At 40.7% G+C, this 17,462-nt stretch overlaps 1 protein-coding gene across 2 annotated transcripts in view; it reads left to right on the forward strand.

Moving 5' to 3' along the window:
- The window catches only part of bchs (WD repeat and FYVE domain containing 3 bchs), a 65,447-nt gene extending 49,314 nt beyond the window's left edge, over nucleotides 1-16,133 (forward strand). Inside the window, exons 13-25 of one of the 2 annotated variants that reach the window (XR_015311078.1) lie at nucleotides 63-297; nucleotides 696-1,190; nucleotides 1,677-1,950; nucleotides 2,341-2,696; nucleotides 3,094-3,384; nucleotides 3,785-4,486; nucleotides 4,639-4,812; nucleotides 5,122-5,482; nucleotides 6,134-7,129; nucleotides 7,405-7,688; nucleotides 7,941-8,158; nucleotides 8,427-8,644; nucleotides 12,789-16,133. Coding sequence is in view for 1 of the 2 variants with exons in the window: in XM_022833246.2 (XP_022688981.1) it covers nucleotides 63-297; nucleotides 696-1,190; nucleotides 1,677-1,950; nucleotides 2,341-2,696; nucleotides 3,094-3,384; nucleotides 3,785-4,486; nucleotides 4,639-4,812; nucleotides 5,122-5,482; nucleotides 6,134-7,129; nucleotides 7,405-7,688; nucleotides 7,941-8,158; nucleotides 8,427-8,553 (4,513 nt within the window). In the remaining variant the exon portion in view is untranslated. Of the gene's footprint in view, nucleotides 1-62; nucleotides 298-695; nucleotides 1,191-1,676; nucleotides 1,951-2,340; nucleotides 2,697-3,093; nucleotides 3,385-3,784; nucleotides 4,487-4,638; nucleotides 4,813-5,121; nucleotides 5,483-6,133; nucleotides 7,130-7,404; nucleotides 7,689-7,940; nucleotides 8,159-8,426 lie in introns of both variants that reach the window. The other variant, XM_022833246.2, reaches the window with a different exon arrangement.
- Nucleotides 16,134-17,462: the final 1,329 nt, after the last annotated feature.

A 17,462-nucleotide genomic window follows, 5' to 3' on the forward strand; every position in this document is an offset into this window, starting at 1 on the left:
TGATTCGCATGTAGTACATTCAAATCAAATTCATTTCTAAACGATTTGCCCTTTCTATGCAGATGGAACGACCTGGTCAGCTACTGTGTCAATAACGAGGATTCTATCGCGGCTCTCGCATCGATAGTTTTCCCCCCGAGCAGCAGTCCTGCTCCCCCAACGGATGAGGTCCAATCGCCAGCCACCGGAGCTGCAAAGGACGACCTTACACCAGGAAGCGTTAATCTCCATTCAGGGGAAACCGTCGGTCTTACTTTTGCACTTCTCACCAAGCTCATGCTCGAGGGTTTAGCCTCAGTAAGTACCTGAGATCTTACTCATTTTTAGTATTAATCATAGGTTCCCCATATGTATTGTATAATCGACATCCGGCTTCTGTAATTATGCTGTGGAACTTCTGCAAGTTAGCTATTTCCCAACGAGATCAACTTGTTATTTAAGTATCCTGGTTTTAAGCAAAAAAAGATATTTTAATTTCGAACACAGCAACCTTCTATAGCATTCGATGAGTGGTAGTCAATTAATAAAGAAATTAATAATAATGAATAGAAAACGTTAATAGTAGGAGCTGGTTCTTCATCGCCCACATTACTAACCGCTGGCTTCAAAGTGACAGAAAACAAAGATAAAAGACAGGCTTATCCTGCAGAAGTAACAAGTTAGAGCTGTTTTTTCTGTGCCCTCCCATTACGCAGGTACAGAACACACACATCCTCGAGAACCTAATGAACATCGAGTATTTGGCAAGTTCGTTACAACAACAACGTCAGTTTAGTACTCTGCTGCTGGCGAACACCATCGCCGACTTGAGTGACCGCGACCTATCTAACCTTTCGCAGAGTAACGTCACTCAGTTCGTTATAAGTATTGTTGACAAACTCTGGCAGGGTGCACTCACCGCTCCACCCATCACCATCGTCAACTTTATATCGAGGGTGTTTTTAACAAATGGCGGTATTCGAAATTACGACGTACTTCGATCACTCGGCCGTACAGTATTATTTGTTCTATCGCGGGACAACTCAGCTAACAACGGCTTACCCAACGAAAGCCTATCGGATCAACTTCAATGTTTGCACCTTCTTATCAGCAACGATCAGCTGTTAAATCTCGATCCTGAAATACTCGCGGCATTGACGTACACACTCGTTCAGTTTGCCCAGCAGTGTCCTCAGCTACCGATGGAGACGGTAAGCGACAGGGGCATCGTAGCATGAAGCGCCTTAATTTAGGTCGCAGTGTTGTGTCGTATTCTTAATAGTGTGATAGATACAGGGTGATACAAAACGAAAATAGCACACACAGAAATACCAATGTAGTCACGTATATCAATAAATATATAGGATAAGCCTCTTGGCAAATTTGAATGTTTACTTTACCTTTTTTCTACCCTCATTTTTACGATTTTTCCTTTACTTTTAGTCTTGTTATTTTTAATAGATTTTAGATTTTTTTTTAGTATTGTTAGGCTATTAAATGACTTTGTTTCAAGCTGTCAAGCGATATTTATCTCACTTAGTTTATTCTTAAGATGGGTTATTCATTTCGGCTGTCAACCACCCGACCACATTCAATGGCGATTCGGAAATATAGATTTGTTTGCCTCGTCGTAATCAACAGTTTCGTCCAACACATGTAATTTACTATCAGATTTGTTGTTTGTTATGTTCACTTAGGTTCGTCGTACGACTATACACATCTCGCCGAACGACGCGTCGCTGGCTTTGGCGTCACAAGAAGAAGCTAACCTGCTAATGGCCGCGGCCGCTTGTAAACTATGGCAGATAGTGTACGAACGGAACCGAAGTCAGCTCGAGGACTGCTGCCGACTGCAGCTGGCGAACAGCAGTGGATCAGAGGTGCCTGACCTATGCCAGCTTTGGGAGACCAACCGGGAGCCCCTCCACAAAGCTTGGATTTCTTTCCATGCAGCCGAAAAGGCCGGGAAAGGTAAACATCTTCAGGTTTATTTGCTTCCAGCGTGGTTATGATGCTATTGCTAGTTAGGTTTTCAATTTAGAACACAGAAAAATTAGCGACGTGTTAGGTTGAACTAAACATAACGTTTGGCTATTATATTGAGTTAGTTCAAAATAATCCATATCCTTTTTCATCTTGTCTTGACACAAAAAATGAATAGTAATATTATGGCCGTCAACGCCGCAACTCGTACGGCCAAGCCTTTGACCAAGCAAATAGACCATAAGAAATAGCTGCTTCGAGTTAGGTCAACGACATGTCGATGCGACCTGATTTACGCAATTGAAGAAGGTTATATGTGTTGGTATTCCTCACGCTCCGATAAATTTCATCTTCTCATTCTTGCTTATCTTTACACAGGAAGTGGGATAGGATCTGCGGATATCTCATCTCAGATTCAAAATCGGGTGTCCCGGTTGACTGGGGGTTTGAGCCGTCTCGCAAGTCGAAAGATCCGCAAGGTGGCGGTCGTAGCCAGTGCGGCGCACACGCTCGCCTCTTCGGGGGTGAGCGCGGTCAGTGGCGCGGGTGCCGACCCCGTCGCCCTGGGCAGCATGGCTATGGCGAACGCTGCCACCGCAACGGTAACAGTTACGCACAAGATTTCCCAGTCGATCAACATTAACATGAATAGTAATAGTCCAGTCGTCGTAAATCACGCAGGGCACGCCAACGTGGCGAACCTCTCGTACGAAGAGTACGACCTGTGGACACAGGTAAAAGAACAGAAACGGATAGGTACGGAGCATAAGAGGTCGACCGTCACCTAGCTTTGTGGGTGATAGTGATAGTAATAGTGAACACGAGCTGTACTCTGTGCTACGTTATAGTAACATACATATATACAGAAAAGATTTATGTTAATGTCTTAGGTAGTGACAAGGTACATCATGCTTGGTCACGAGGAGATCGGCATTGCTGTGTAATTTAAGCACATAGAGATATTCCTCTAGATTGATAATATCTCTATGTGCATTGCGGGCAGATTAAGGCTCTGGCCTTGGAAGCAGGTATACATCTGCGTTTTTATACCTCATTTTTACAGATCTCATATTTCGGGTTGGATTAAGGGCCATATTACATTAACCTGATTCGTGTTCGTTTGTCTGGCAGGTCCATATTGCCATCGTCCATGATTTAGTTGATTTGCGGCTGAAGCAATTGTACGCCAACTGTAAGCACCTTCACCAGCATGTGATGCAGGAGTGGATGCGCATGGAGGAAGGCTTAAGTGCCGAGCGGGGACTCTGGGGCCCTAGGGAGCCTTGCTCGCTCGACAAATGGATGTTAGACGCCACCGAGAGCGGGCCTTGTCGAATGCGTAAACGTACACTCAAAAACAAGCTCTTCTATCAACATTATCCGTACATCGAGCAACAGCCCAATCAGCAGCTAAAATATAAGGTTTGCGTTCAATGAAGTATTTGTGTATTTGTAATATACGGCGATGCTAACTCTAGTAGTTGTACAGCACCGTCCCTGTTTTACTGTCCCTCTAACTCAGACGCGCTATACCTATAATGAACTCAACGGAATTTTCCACTAATCGTTGTCTATTATCCCCTGAATGTAACCGTAAAGAAATGAAGAACTCGATTTAACGGCGCGAAAAATATCTTTATTTTTACAATTCATTCTTTTAATGTCGTTGATGATAAATCCGTCTTTCGCTGCCAAGCCGATACAACTCACTTAGACTAACCCTGCGTTAAGCTCCTGAGATAAAGAAACATGGAATATATTTGTTTAACTTATATGCCTTTTGCGGTTTTTTGTTTGCTCCAACAACGAACTAACTTTTCAGGTGGCAACTAGTTTAGATAGCAAATTGTACTATGAACAGCTGGGTCAGCTGCTTTCAGGCAGCGGGCCGAGCTCGCCCGACCTTGTAGGTCGTCAACAGTCGCTGGCCTCCACTTCCAGCGTCTACGAAGGGCTTGTAAGCTCCAGTAGTGCTATTAATAATAATAACCAAACAAGCGGGACGGTCAATAGGGGTGCAATCACAAACAAGCACCAGTCTTCGGAAAGCGACGAAGAGGAGCCCGAAGGTGGTCAAGTGGGTGGGCAAGTCGGCGAGGGCGAAGGGGCAAATCACAGTCCTCACAGTCAGTCCGTTGAACGACTTCTCGAAGAAGGCGACAAGATTACCCACATGTTCCGATGCGCCCGGGTTCAAGGTTTAGACACGTGGGAAGGCTTGCTGCTATTTGGCCGCGAGCACTTCTATGTCGTCGACGGCTTCACGTTACTGAAAACTCGCGAGATTCGTGATATCGACTCGCTACCCGAAGGTCTTCACGAACCGATCATTCCAAATTGCACGCCTGTAACATCGGCGTCTCGAGCAACCGTTGCGCAGGGCCGAACCTGCTCGAAATTCGGGTATGATGATGTTCGCGAAGTGCACAAAAGACGGTACCTCTTGCAGCCAACAGCACTTGAGGTGTTCTCCGCAGACGGGCGCAATTATTTGCTTGTGTTCCCACGCAAATTGCGCAATAAGGTACGAAAAAGAAATTCAACAATAGTGTTAAATTTAAATGTATATTGGTTGGTAGTCGATGACAAGTGTATGTATATAATGTTCGGAGTAACCTTTTTGTTAATTTTCAATGGATCTTTATTATATAGGAGACGTTCATTGTATTGATACAGGTTTATGCGCGGTTCTTGGCTCTCGCTACTGGAATCACCGACTCAGCTCAAGAAAGTTTAGCTGGCCAACGAAGATCTGCCAACGTAGAAAGCGGGGCCGGTATCCTGTCCTCGCTTATAGGAGAGACCAGCGTGACGCAGAGGTGGTTGCGCGGGGAAATATCCAACTTCCAGGTAACAATAACAAGTGATTCGAACTTAACCCCAATGCTCTTTTATTTGGTTAGAGAATGTTCAATCTTGATTAGTTATATTACATACATATAGAGAGCGGGCCAAAGTCACTGCACATCCTGAGAGTCTGTAGTATATGCCGAAGAGAAAAATGCGGCAAAAATAAGGACAACAAGGAAAAGACTCGCAAACTACGAAGAGACTCTTATCTCACCCTCCATATACGTATCGTCACGAGAATAAGTAAATGTCGCTGAAGAAACCTGAGCAAAGTCACACTGACTAATATTGTCTCCATTGTTGGTTTAGTACCTCATGCATCTAAATACTCTGGCGGGACGATCGTACAACGATCTGATGCAGTACCCGATCTTTCCTTGGATTGTTGCTGACTACAATTCCGAGACATTAGATCTCACTGACCCGAAGAGCTTCCGTGACCTCTCGAAACCAATGGGAGCACAAACGCGTGATAGGCTCGAGCAGTTCTGTCGACGTTTCAAGGAATGGGACGACCCAGAGACACCACCTTATCATTATGGAACCTTTTACTCCTCGGCGATGATAGTTGCCAGTTATCTAGTCCGCATGGAACCCTTTACTCAGCACTTTCTCAGGCTACAGGGCGGACATTTTGATCTAGCCGACCGGATGTTCCACAGTATCAAAGGTAGGTGTTGGGCGTTCAATGGGCCTCTGGGGAAAAAACCCGGACACGTCCACAGAGAGTCATCCTGGTCAAAATTTTAATAGGGGCAATTTTTTTTTATCTACACCTAGAAAAAGTTCATTTCGAGGACCTATTAATACGGAGATAATAGCTAAGGAAAGCAAATAAAAAATACAACGACAATAAGTAAATAGAAAGATAAATAGAAAAAAGAAAATGATGATAATGATTAGTACGCTGTTATTAAAATAAAAATTCCAGAGATGTATAGCCAGATCAATCTATTTTATGATTAAGGGAATGATTCAGAAGAATCTTGTATTCTTCCTAACTTCAGAAAATCTGGTATCAATATCGTGTCCATCCTATATATCCATCCCATATCCAAAGACTTGTGCGTTTTTTTGGCATGTTTACGTTATAGGTAGCTTAATGGTTTTTGTTCTTATCGTCGTTTGTTGCTTGAGACGAAACAGACAGACCAAAGCTAGAACTACCTCAATCCCTCTGATGAAGTTTATTTGGCTCATAAACGAGCCTATTTCCACATCATAACGTGTGTACATATAGCTTTCTTGCAGTCGTTTCTGTGACAGTATGTAATGTCCACTACTAACTGATAGTCTCTTGTCGCGTGATTCTCTATATCAGACGCCTTTACATCAGCTTCAAGGCACAACATGGCCGACGTAAAAGAGCTGATTCCAGAGTTCTTCTACTTAGACGAATTTCTAGTAAACAAGAACCGTTTCGATCTCGGCGCAAAACAGAGTGGTGTTCAGCTAGACAATGTTGTCCTGCCCGCGTGGGCAAAGGGCGATCCTCGCGAGTTTATCCGCCTCCATCGAGCGGCTCTAGAGAGTGACTACGTGTCGGCTCATTTGCATGAATGGATCGACCTGATATTCGGCTTCCGGCAACAGGGCCCCGCCGCCATCGAAGCTGTCAATGTGTTTCACCACCTGTTCTACGAGGGCAACGTTGATATCTATTCGATAGACGACCCTCTGAAAAAAAACGCCACAATCGGCTTCATCAACAACTTTGGTCAGATCCCGAAGCAGCTGTTTAAAAAACCGCATCCCGCTAAAAAAGTCGATTCGGGCTTAGTCAGGCCACTGTTCTATCATAAAATCGAGTCGCTCCGACCGTCCATGCATCCGGTCAAGGAACTGAAGGGCCCGGTAGGACAGATTGTCCAGCAGGATCGATCGGTGCTGGCAGTCGAGCAGAACAAGATGCTGTTACCACCTAACCAGCGCTTCGTGTCCTGGGGTTTTGCGGACTATTCGCTACGGGTATGCAGCTACGAAACTGGACGATGTCTGCTCGTCTGGGAGCAGGTGCCGAGTGGCGAAGTGCTCTGTGCCACCTGTCCCGATGCCAAAACCATCATCACGGCCGGCACCGCCTGTGTCCTGAGTGTGTGGACCGTTACCCCCAAGCGGCTCGAGCTTCGGGACCAACTCGCTGGCCATACCGAGCCTGTCACATGTATCGCCTCGTCAAGACCATTCAATCTGATCGTGTCTGGCTCCCGCGATGAATCATGCATCCTGTGGGATCTGTCTCGGTTGACATTTGTTCGTCAAATCCCTACAGAATTCGGGGCTCCTGTTGCGTCCGTCTGTATCAACGACGTTACTGGTGAGCCATTGAGCTAGTATTGTAATTACCTTTAAATTGACTATTGCACTATCACTGATTCGATTAAGAACGGGATATTTTTAGAATTTAAATCGTATATTCTACTAGATCCTATGACATGCAGTAAATGATTGTAATTTATAAGTGTTATGTTATAATTTAGGAGAACCTTTCAATTCAGTTCCTTCTTTCCGGCTGCGCGGCCACAATCGGTAGGCCTTTTATGTGATCAATATTAGCGTTGAATAAAACATGGTTTTTTTGTGGTTCCACAGGCGATATTGCCGCTTGTGCCGCCACTAGACTATATATTTACAACGTGAACGGGGTGCCAATTGCGCATGTTGACACCGCGGCATCATTAACAGCTGGTCAGGCCCGTGGCCAACAAATTCTTTGTGTGAGCTTCTCTCAATTGAACGAATGGGATAAAGACAATGTCATTATGACTGGATCTTCCGATGGCGTTCTTCGAATGTGGTCACTTGCAGTCGACCAGGAAGGCACCTCGATCGTGCTTCGAGGCAAACTCACCATGCATACGGCATTCGAGCGACCGGTAAGCGATAACCGTCATTCACAAACATATTAAACGAATTCTCCCAAACTCAGCTTTACATAATACCACTACAACTATTTCCTATTATTGTCTGAACTACGTCAGCGGCAATCGTGCCTATGACATTTTTGGGCCCGAATTTTGAAATAATCTCACGTCTGATCTTCTTTTAATAAGCTGATAGGAAAAACAAAAATACTTCGTAATAGTTGGACGACAATTTCTGCATTGTTTCTCACATGCCTTTTTCAGGATAATAAAGAGCCGGCGGCGGTGACTGCTGTGGGAATCTCCAGGGACCATCGGCACGTGTATGTCGGAGACGCGCGTGGCCGGGTGTTCCAGTGGAGTGTTTCGAGCGAGACCGGAGCACGTTCTGACCACTGGGTGCGAGACGATACAGCGGAACAATGCAGCAATCCCTTGTGTCAGGTGAAGTTCTCGCTTACCGAAAGGAGGCACCACTGCCGGTATGTAGCAAAACTCTATATATATGGCAAAAAAAATACAGATATATATATGTATATAGATGAAAATAAGAATTAATTTAAGATCCTTAAGGGTATAATAATAAAATATTCTATAAAGTGAAGCATTCACATTAACGAACGTTGTTTACTGTACAGTGAAGCTACAATATGAATGATTTTTCAAACTACATTACGACTCTTATCGTGACTTTTAATGTTTGTTGTCGCCTTGTTTTTATCTATTGCTCACGGTGTGTATCTCGTCTAGGAACTGTGGCCAACTGTTCTGTGCTAAATGCAGCCGTTACGAGGCACAGATCAGCCGAATCGACGCAGAAAAAAGCGTTCGCGTATGCCACGCCTGCTTTCTGTCACTGTCGACGGCAAGCAGCTGAGCAGACGATGTGGTGACATCATAGCAGAAGAGTTCGTACTAGTGAACTAATGAGATATCAGCCAATTACTGCACAACTCAAACACGTTCGGGTAATTAGGATCCTATCCCCACTTAACAGCTTTAGCTCAGAAGATCCGGCCTATTCAATGAAAGCCGAGGAGAACTTTCACAAACATATACGTATATTTAATTGTAACATTTAAGGGCAGAGGTTCCAAAGCCTATGATCCATCAATGTAGGCCAATTATATATCTATAGGTGACGAGGCTGGGGCACACAAAAAATGAGATACCAAAGGCCTTCGATGATTAAGGACGAGCGCTAGATGAAATCACCACTAGCGTATTAGTACGTGACGCGTGAAATGCCGTTACTGAATACGGCACCCATCAATCAGCGGCTACAAGTGATTATTACTAGAAAATATTACAGCTCATACTATTCTATAATGACACCTGACCTTTTCTACGCGGGAAGTAACGACCGAAAGTGAATAGGGTCGCCAGGTGTACGGGATTAGAAAACATGACGAAAAACCATACGCATTTTTATGCTGATCATAATAAAATATGACCCAATCGAGTGGTCTTTTTAATCGAATTGAACTTTCTTGAAAAAGCTTCCTTGTGAGGTTTCAAAGAGATTTCCTCCGATTTTTGATGGGACGAACTGCATATGATATTTTAGACAAATAAATGTTTTACGTGTTTTTATAGATGCGTGCTACCATAGATCCTCTTTTTCGACTGTGTTATTACCACCAATGATTCTAATTGTCTCGTGCGTACAGCTGGCGGTCCTATACAGCAACACGGGTCTTAATCCCGCCAGATTAACAACGCAGTCTTCGCTGGTAGTTGAAGCAAAACATATTGATTCCTGTGTCACGAATGCGTACAACGTTGTGATTGATAACAATGAATTGCACAAATGTCTTAACGACTCCTTGCGACCCAGTGGTCAGGATTTAGATACCTGTAATGAAGACAAGGACAGCAGCGAGCCTCACACAAACTGTAGTAATGAAGAGGCTCGTACTAGGCACACCAATTATTTATTATCGTGGTAACCATATGACGTTTAGGGAAGAAGCTTAGATAGCAAAGTAGACTGGGAACCTTAAACAAAAAGTAGACACACGATAAAATGAATAGATGTGTTGTGTAAAAACGAGGCAAGAGATGAAAAAAATCTATATGGCAAATAGGAAGTCACAACTGCAGCTGTCACCACAGCTCTAACGTGCATCATTATGCAATTGTGTCCCGCCCAACTATTGGAAAGAATGGAAGCTGTTGGAAGTCAGTGGAATCCTTATGACGGTGGATTGTTTAAGGGCAATAACGCCCATCGCGTACGAACATTTGGGTAGCATACATGAAAGCGTCAACCCGAAGACGCAAAAAGGTGTGTGTGAATAAGTAGCCGCTTTACGTTACGGATCTCCGCATCCGCGTCCGTTTTTTCGAGCGGAAGAAACAGATTTTCTAGAGGCAACCGTGCTTGTAGGGAATAGAATCATGACTGATGTTAGTGGCAAATTCTGCTAAACATAAGTAGCAGTAAAGATGGCGTGGGCAACTAATAGTTCGGCTGAAGCCCTCTTCCAATTAAACTATAGAATACGTCGATACGTAAAGGCTAAGTCATCATTACAGAAAAAGAAAATGATCACCGACATTTCCGGGTGTACGCAAATACACAGTGAAAGAAATTAACTGTCTGAACAACTTTAACGAAAAGAGGCAGATATATTTAAACCTAGAGTATGAAAGCTAAAAAACCAGCCAGTTAGGTTTATGGATATATTCTGCAATCAGCGACATGCCGTAATACATCAAACCCCATTTTGAAGCGGAGAATGAGATCGATAAAGCAGACGTTATATGCTTGTAAAGGATCATCAGGATACGAAAAATGTGATTCCTTTATACAGCATCTCACAATAGCCAATTTATTTAGCGAGTTACTGGTACCAAAGTAAGCCCGTCTAATCATAGTTAATCACAAACGCTGAAACGGATTGAACAGGTTCGAGTTCACTTTAAAGCACCGTACGCCTGTATTTATTCGCTGGTGGTTTTTATTGCAGAGACAGTATAAAATCCTCAAGTATTTTGTTGAAGTCTATTGCATGCCCTCCGGTCGAATGGCAACATCAGACAAATACGGGGCCTTCCTAGTATGACCTTCGTGTCAAGATTCTCCTATGCGCTGTTTTCGTGGGCCTATACTTTTGATTAGTTTATTTATTAATGTTAGATTTATATATATATGATTCAGTAGCATTTCGCTATATAACAATTTAGAATTCCAGATAATTCCAGCGTTGAAATTATATTATCTCTCGTTACGTACAACTGTATAATATTTCCGCACATACGTTTTTGAACAGATTTCAAAATGGCTGTTAAAACAGTGATGTGTTTATGGTATTAATGCAGAGCGTATGCTTGTTTTCGAACGCGCATTTTTGCGTTGTACTATTTTCGATGCGCTATTGCAAAAACCTAACTGATGTTAGTGTCGGTAATACAAATCGTGTATAAAAAACAAACAGCAAAGCTGATGATCTTTGTGCATAATTGCCGTTTTTTTTGTCTAAGTTTGTTGCTTGTATGTTGATCATGGTCGACCTTTTATTGCTCGCCCAGAAAAACGTAACGAAATGAACTTGTAGTAAAACTTGAATAATTAGTATCAGTAATCATAGAGATGAATGTACCTATCGAATCTAATGTTTGGTGTTGTCATTCTTGGATCTGGAAGCCGTAGCTCGAAGAAATTCTGCAATTATATAGCAATCAATTTTTACCTAATATAATTAATTCTTCGCTCCAATAATCACCTGGTTATATTATTAATTAAATTAGTAATTAATAATAGTAGATAGTGATCTTTACTATTAGTGTTCTTATTGTAAGTACTCGAATCTTCTGAACAGCTACTAGATTCGTCTATTTTAAACCACGCATATATCTCTCGCCTGTACTTTTTTGTTTTCAAGGTTGAATTGTTACGTTTCGAGGTTATTCATATGTACGTGAACGAGGAAATGTAGTTCAGGGCTATAATTTATTTGTTGTCAAGAACAAACGTTCAAGTATCTTACCACACTTCTCTACCAAATTAAAAAACATCGTAGAGCTTTATTAAAGATTTATTGTTAACTTATTATTGTTCTTAGCCGATGACACTTTGCATATATACACACTTATATATATATATATATATATATGCATATATATATGTATATTAATTTGGACATTCCGGGATGAAGGCCGCGGTGTGATACCACCGTACCAAGTACGGCACTCAAGATTTGCATTTCGTAATTCCCGAGATGTATTTTAACAAATGGGTTTATTTGGTATTGATGAGGTGTGGCTGATTGCAGCTGGCCGAAACGACACTGAGTGCATGCCGATAAAGAATATTAACTAAAAGGTCGTCAAAAAGATCAATTGTCAAATTTAATGCCCGTGTAATATGCCACTCAGACTGAGGATCAAACGAACTTTATGCGGCAAAGTTAAGCCCCAGTGTATTTGATGGAAAATGTTTATATGACACACTGAACTGAAAGGAATAATTTATAAAGTTTGTCAATTATTAATCGTCCTTGACTATTGTGCTCTCAATATGACCGCATTTCTTCGTTCTCGTCCTAATGAAAATTGTGTGACCATACAGACGATTAAAAGCGACGACTTAATGAGTTTTGCACGATTTCGTGTCCTTGAAATAACGGGTCACCTATTTTCAGTAATGATCATACGAATATGAGCAGTTATCACTGTGTCAACGTGTAGACCAGGTTAAATATCACCTATCGAGTGAGCATTGGTGATGAGCACGATATTAGCTAGCTAAATGTTAAATTTTCATTATGTATATTTAGGATTTATGTTCAAGAAACTGGAAATAATCTGTAGAGGCAAAGGATACCTTTTTTTTTTAAACAACAGGCTTACCAGAAGGACAAGCCATATAGATAGGATACAAAATTAGCCATTTATTCCCGCTATACACAGGCGCGACCTAGTGGTATTAGGAGCTGGAACTCTACACCGATATCCTTAGCTTCTTTGCTGTATTGTATATTTCGTCACAGGCCGTCAAGTCTTATCCCCGTGATAGAGCCGTACGTAAAATTCGGAAGAGTTAGTTAGGCTGTCAATCCTTCTGTGTGGCACTATCAGATAATCAAGGCCCTTTTTTGGATGACGCAGGTGTAACTCATGATGATTTTCAAATGGAGACAGAAAGGGGACTCTACTGGGATGCTGGAAGGTCCACTTGGGTCCTTATTTAGCTCTCATTTTGCAACTGATATGGAAAATGGTAGAAGAACTACACATAATCACTTCGCGCAAAACATATTTGTACCGTAGGAGCCATGTCGCTCGAGCACCAGGCATCTTTACACAGAGAGCAAAGCTAATCTGAAGATCGAGGCGCGCACTTTTTTAGCCTAGCTGATCAGGCGCGGGTTCGCCATCATGAAAGATGTACACACACAAACACATACGAAGCAATCAATGAGGTAACCATTAAAAGCTCACATAGCTGCACATATAATTTTGCACATTACTGCATCGATTATCACTAGCTTAGTGAGCAGTAAACATAAACTTCGAAGTTCACATTGTCATTATCAGCGGTCGCGACAAAAGGAAGCTCGAGAAACACTACGTCAAAACAGCAGCTGAAGGCTGCATAATAAAAATCAGGATAAAAGGAACTAAACATTTATATATATATATATATATACACTTCATCAGTTAGTCAAAAGCTTTCTTATTCGGCGGTAATAGAATTTGTGAAGAAGTAGAAAGACAAGATGATAATAACATGCGGCCTATATGTAGAAAATATACAAATATTATATAAATATATAAAAATATGTGGATGTCGTACATGACAGACGAAATAAGGGAGATTTCAAAAGACGTTAGTAGTAGCAGTAATACGGTTAGATGCCGCAAAAACGATTCATTCATTACCATTCAACACCAGTAACTAACTTCCAATGACCATTATGACTGACAACAGATTTGATGTCGGTATCATTCACTAAACAAAAACTGTATGTTGATAAACGGTGGAGAGTTACTTCAATATAACATGTATTCTCAGAATATTGCCACCACCTATATAGGTTGTCGAAGTTCAGTAATTTTGAAACGGAATTAAGATTCTGACAGACAAGTAAATACCATTTAAATAGTGACGAAATATAAGCAACAATGTAATCTACAACCACCTATGTTTCAAAGTGGAGGAAATGAATAAGCCAAATGGTTACGCTATATTTGACGATTATAACACAGTCCTAGTGAGCAAACCCTCAGCTATTATTTTTATTATTATTATTGTTGTTATTATAATAGCCGACGATTTCTTGTTGTCGACTTGTTGTTGGTGATTTCTGTAATGGTAAAGATTCTATATCCTGATTTTATCAACGAAGACAAACACAAAAATTAGCCCTTGAGAAGAAGATGCTTTCGAACCGGATAGAAACTTAGATAAAGAAACCATTCCATTTACATGCATACAGGTAAAATAAAGTAAAATACGCAGTACATATATACTTCAGTGTGAAGCGCGTGAGACACGACCATGAACTACCGTATGTGAACTGATTCAACAAAGCATTAGAATGACACGAACACAGAAACGTTTCATATAAAAGGAATGACAGATTTGAGGTGACCTCCGAGGCTGATCCAGCAGATATACGAACATGTGAGAGCAGTAAAACAATTACTGCATGTTAGGTAGCAAATAAAAGAATATACACAAATATATGAGTATATACAAAACATGAGAAGTATACTTATTCACAAATATCACTATTATATATATATATATACACTGAAACACAGGGGTGTGTAGTGCATATACCCATAACGATAAAAGAAACACAAAACAAATATATATACACATAGAGAAAGTATTTAACACATATATTTATACACATATACATATATCTTTCTTATGAAATTATAAGTAAATGGACAAACGAGTAAAAATGTAGCATAAACCGCAACAGACCTTGTACTGATATGATACCGACAGCGGTTCGACTGTATAGAAATATGAAACCGAAAGCGAACGAAATACTGGTACCGATAACCTGGAAGGAAGAAATCTATAGCATACGATCTGCAAGTAGCCCTACCTGAGAATACAGTAACCTAGGCTAGTAGAAGCAAATAACAGTCAACATGTGTAAACAACAAATATTGAAAATATGTTATATAATAAATATGAATGATATAAAATAACACAATATACGAGGACGAAACGTAGCACTACTTTATCTTAAGCATGGAAGTAGCGTACCGAGAGGGTACTGTTTTTGTTCGGATTTCGGATTGTTATTTCGGAAAGGTACAAAGAAATAACAGTAATTATAATAATATAGGATCATCACTGAACTGACATAATACCGGGAAGATTAATACAACTAGAGTAATAGACTATGATATGACAATATTGAATACCAAAATATATGAGAGAACACGATACAAAGAGAGAATGATGGAAACCGAGTGCCATGAAAAAAGCTGAAAAATGTAGAAATATCTGAACATGTATGAACCTATTATCCATATTTCAGCGACCGAGCGATACACAGAGAAAAACGCTCATCATGTCGCTGAAAAAAACTGATGGACTTAAAGTGGCTTTCTGGCTAAGATCTTCCATCAATCATCGTCGCCAATAGAGATGGATTTACACACACACACACCCACATATATATATATATATGTGTGTGTGTGTGTGTGTTTTCATTTGCCGGTGTAGTTTAGGAGTAAGGGCCAACCGAAAAAATGTTGACGGATCGTTCCTATCCTGCACTACAGGAATCCTTATGTTTCGAAATTCATTCGCACCGGCCTGTTTTCAGCATACTTACATATGCTAATTTATTTTTACTTACAGTATATTTACGGTAAAAAACAAAGAAAACACCGAACACTAAATAAGTACGCAGAAACAATAAACATGAGATAATAGAATAATAAAGAACGAGAGTCAAAAAAGAAGGCAACCGAAGAAGGGGATAAGAATAGATGACACTATGTTTTCGTTGATGGGTTGAGTGGGGAAATCAGGAATAAAATTAAAAGTATCTTTTTAATTTTTCACACTTTCAATTTCGTTGTTATGGTACTTTTCTGTTATTATTTGAGGTTGTGATGAAGTGCGTTGTATGGATTCATTTCATGTTTATCGTAGATTCAGTTAAATTTTTTGGACTTTTATTTTGACAATAGTTTGAAAATAGAAGGAAAATTCTTTTTCTGGAACTCTGATTGAAAGCACTATTTTCTTGCTATTAGTTCTGATGGCGGGATACTTTTCAAAATATGCCAACGGTCAAATAGTCTGTCGTGAACAATTCTCAATTGAATTTTACTATTGTATATGCACATATGTCCAGCTTCCATGTGTGCATGAGAGCTATACCTATGGAGAACTTCGGTAATAACGATATTTCCATGTCTATGGTCGTCTAACGCATATTGGCGCTTTACGCCTGGTTATCAAAAAAAAAAAAAGAATTTGCTAGCTTTAATGCCGACAACGATTGGTGACGGAGTTATGTCGAACGAAGTATAGGGACGGCGTATGGATGGTGGACGAAAATTGTTATTTTTCGAGCAACGGGTATCTTAACAGACCACCTATCAACCGAAGAGCGGAGCCATCGTAGAAGGAAATAATATTCCACGTCTATGACGTTGCCAGCGATTTGCTTGGACATCGCTAATGGCTTACTAATCACATCACAGACGTCGTAGACGTTCATATTAGATTGCCCTGATCACCCAATAATCTGCGTGTCAACAGATGCATGGAAGCTACAATGTATCTACAAAGAGTACGTAGATGTCAATCGTTACGATAGATTTGTTGGATAGGTCTTAACGTATTTAATGGACAGTTGCTTTTAACATATAGCGCTTCGTAAAAAAAGACAATTTCGTTTATCTGATTTTGCTTTATTGGTAAAAATGAACATCATAATTTAGAACATGTGCTAGCAAGGCAGAGCAGCTTCAACTTCACATACCTTGGATCACAGACATTAAAATTATCTGTAGCCTGTAGTTACCGACCACTGCGAATTTCTCGATTACAATTATTTTTAGCCCAAACTCTGCTTCCTGAGGACTTATTTTGGGGTTTGTTTGAAACGGCAGAATACAAATTAATAATTCATGCTTAAGAATCCCCAAGAAACTACAGTCGTCCTGCTGTTTACATTACAGAAGAAGATAAAAAGTATTTTGATAATTAACTAAACACACTTCTGTTTTTTGCGTAAAAAAAGTCCATTGGGTTGTCAGGGGCGCAACGTAAGCAGTATACCTCGGTTGAGTATTACTTTCGACCACCCTGTTACACTCACAATCTTTAATAGACTTTGAATTCTACAATAAATGTATAATGACTGATTCAAGCGACTTAATCCAACCTTCACTTTCCTTCTACTTCATTTTCTTCTATAATCTCAGATCTTACCTGAAGGTTGGATATAATAGTGCGGTTACTCCACAGATGAGGCGATCAAACAATTCGTATCGATCACTATAATACTCGAATGAAAATAAAATAATAATAAGATATACTAATAACATCACGGCGTGTTTGCTCCACTTTCAGTTTAACTATCCAGGGATAAGAAGCAGCTTTTTGCTAAAAATAACTATCTTGTTATCTTTTTATAACCCATGCATATAGTTAACCTCCATTTTAGACCTTCGTAATTAGCTTGGGGTCGCTCACATTACTAGCCTTGTCCTTTCTTAAGGTTGTTATCGTTACAAGTTATCTTCAAGCTAACAAACAGATAAAGGGCGTCTCTAAACAACAAAACGTGTGATTTA

This window comes from Varroa jacobsoni, unplaced genomic scaffold (genome assembly GCF_002532875.2).
Source record: "Varroa jacobsoni isolate VJ856 unplaced genomic scaffold, vjacob_1.0 scaffold_442, whole genome shotgun sequence".
Classification (NCBI taxonomy): Eukaryota; Metazoa; Arthropoda; class Arachnida; order Mesostigmata; family Varroidae; genus Varroa; species Varroa jacobsoni.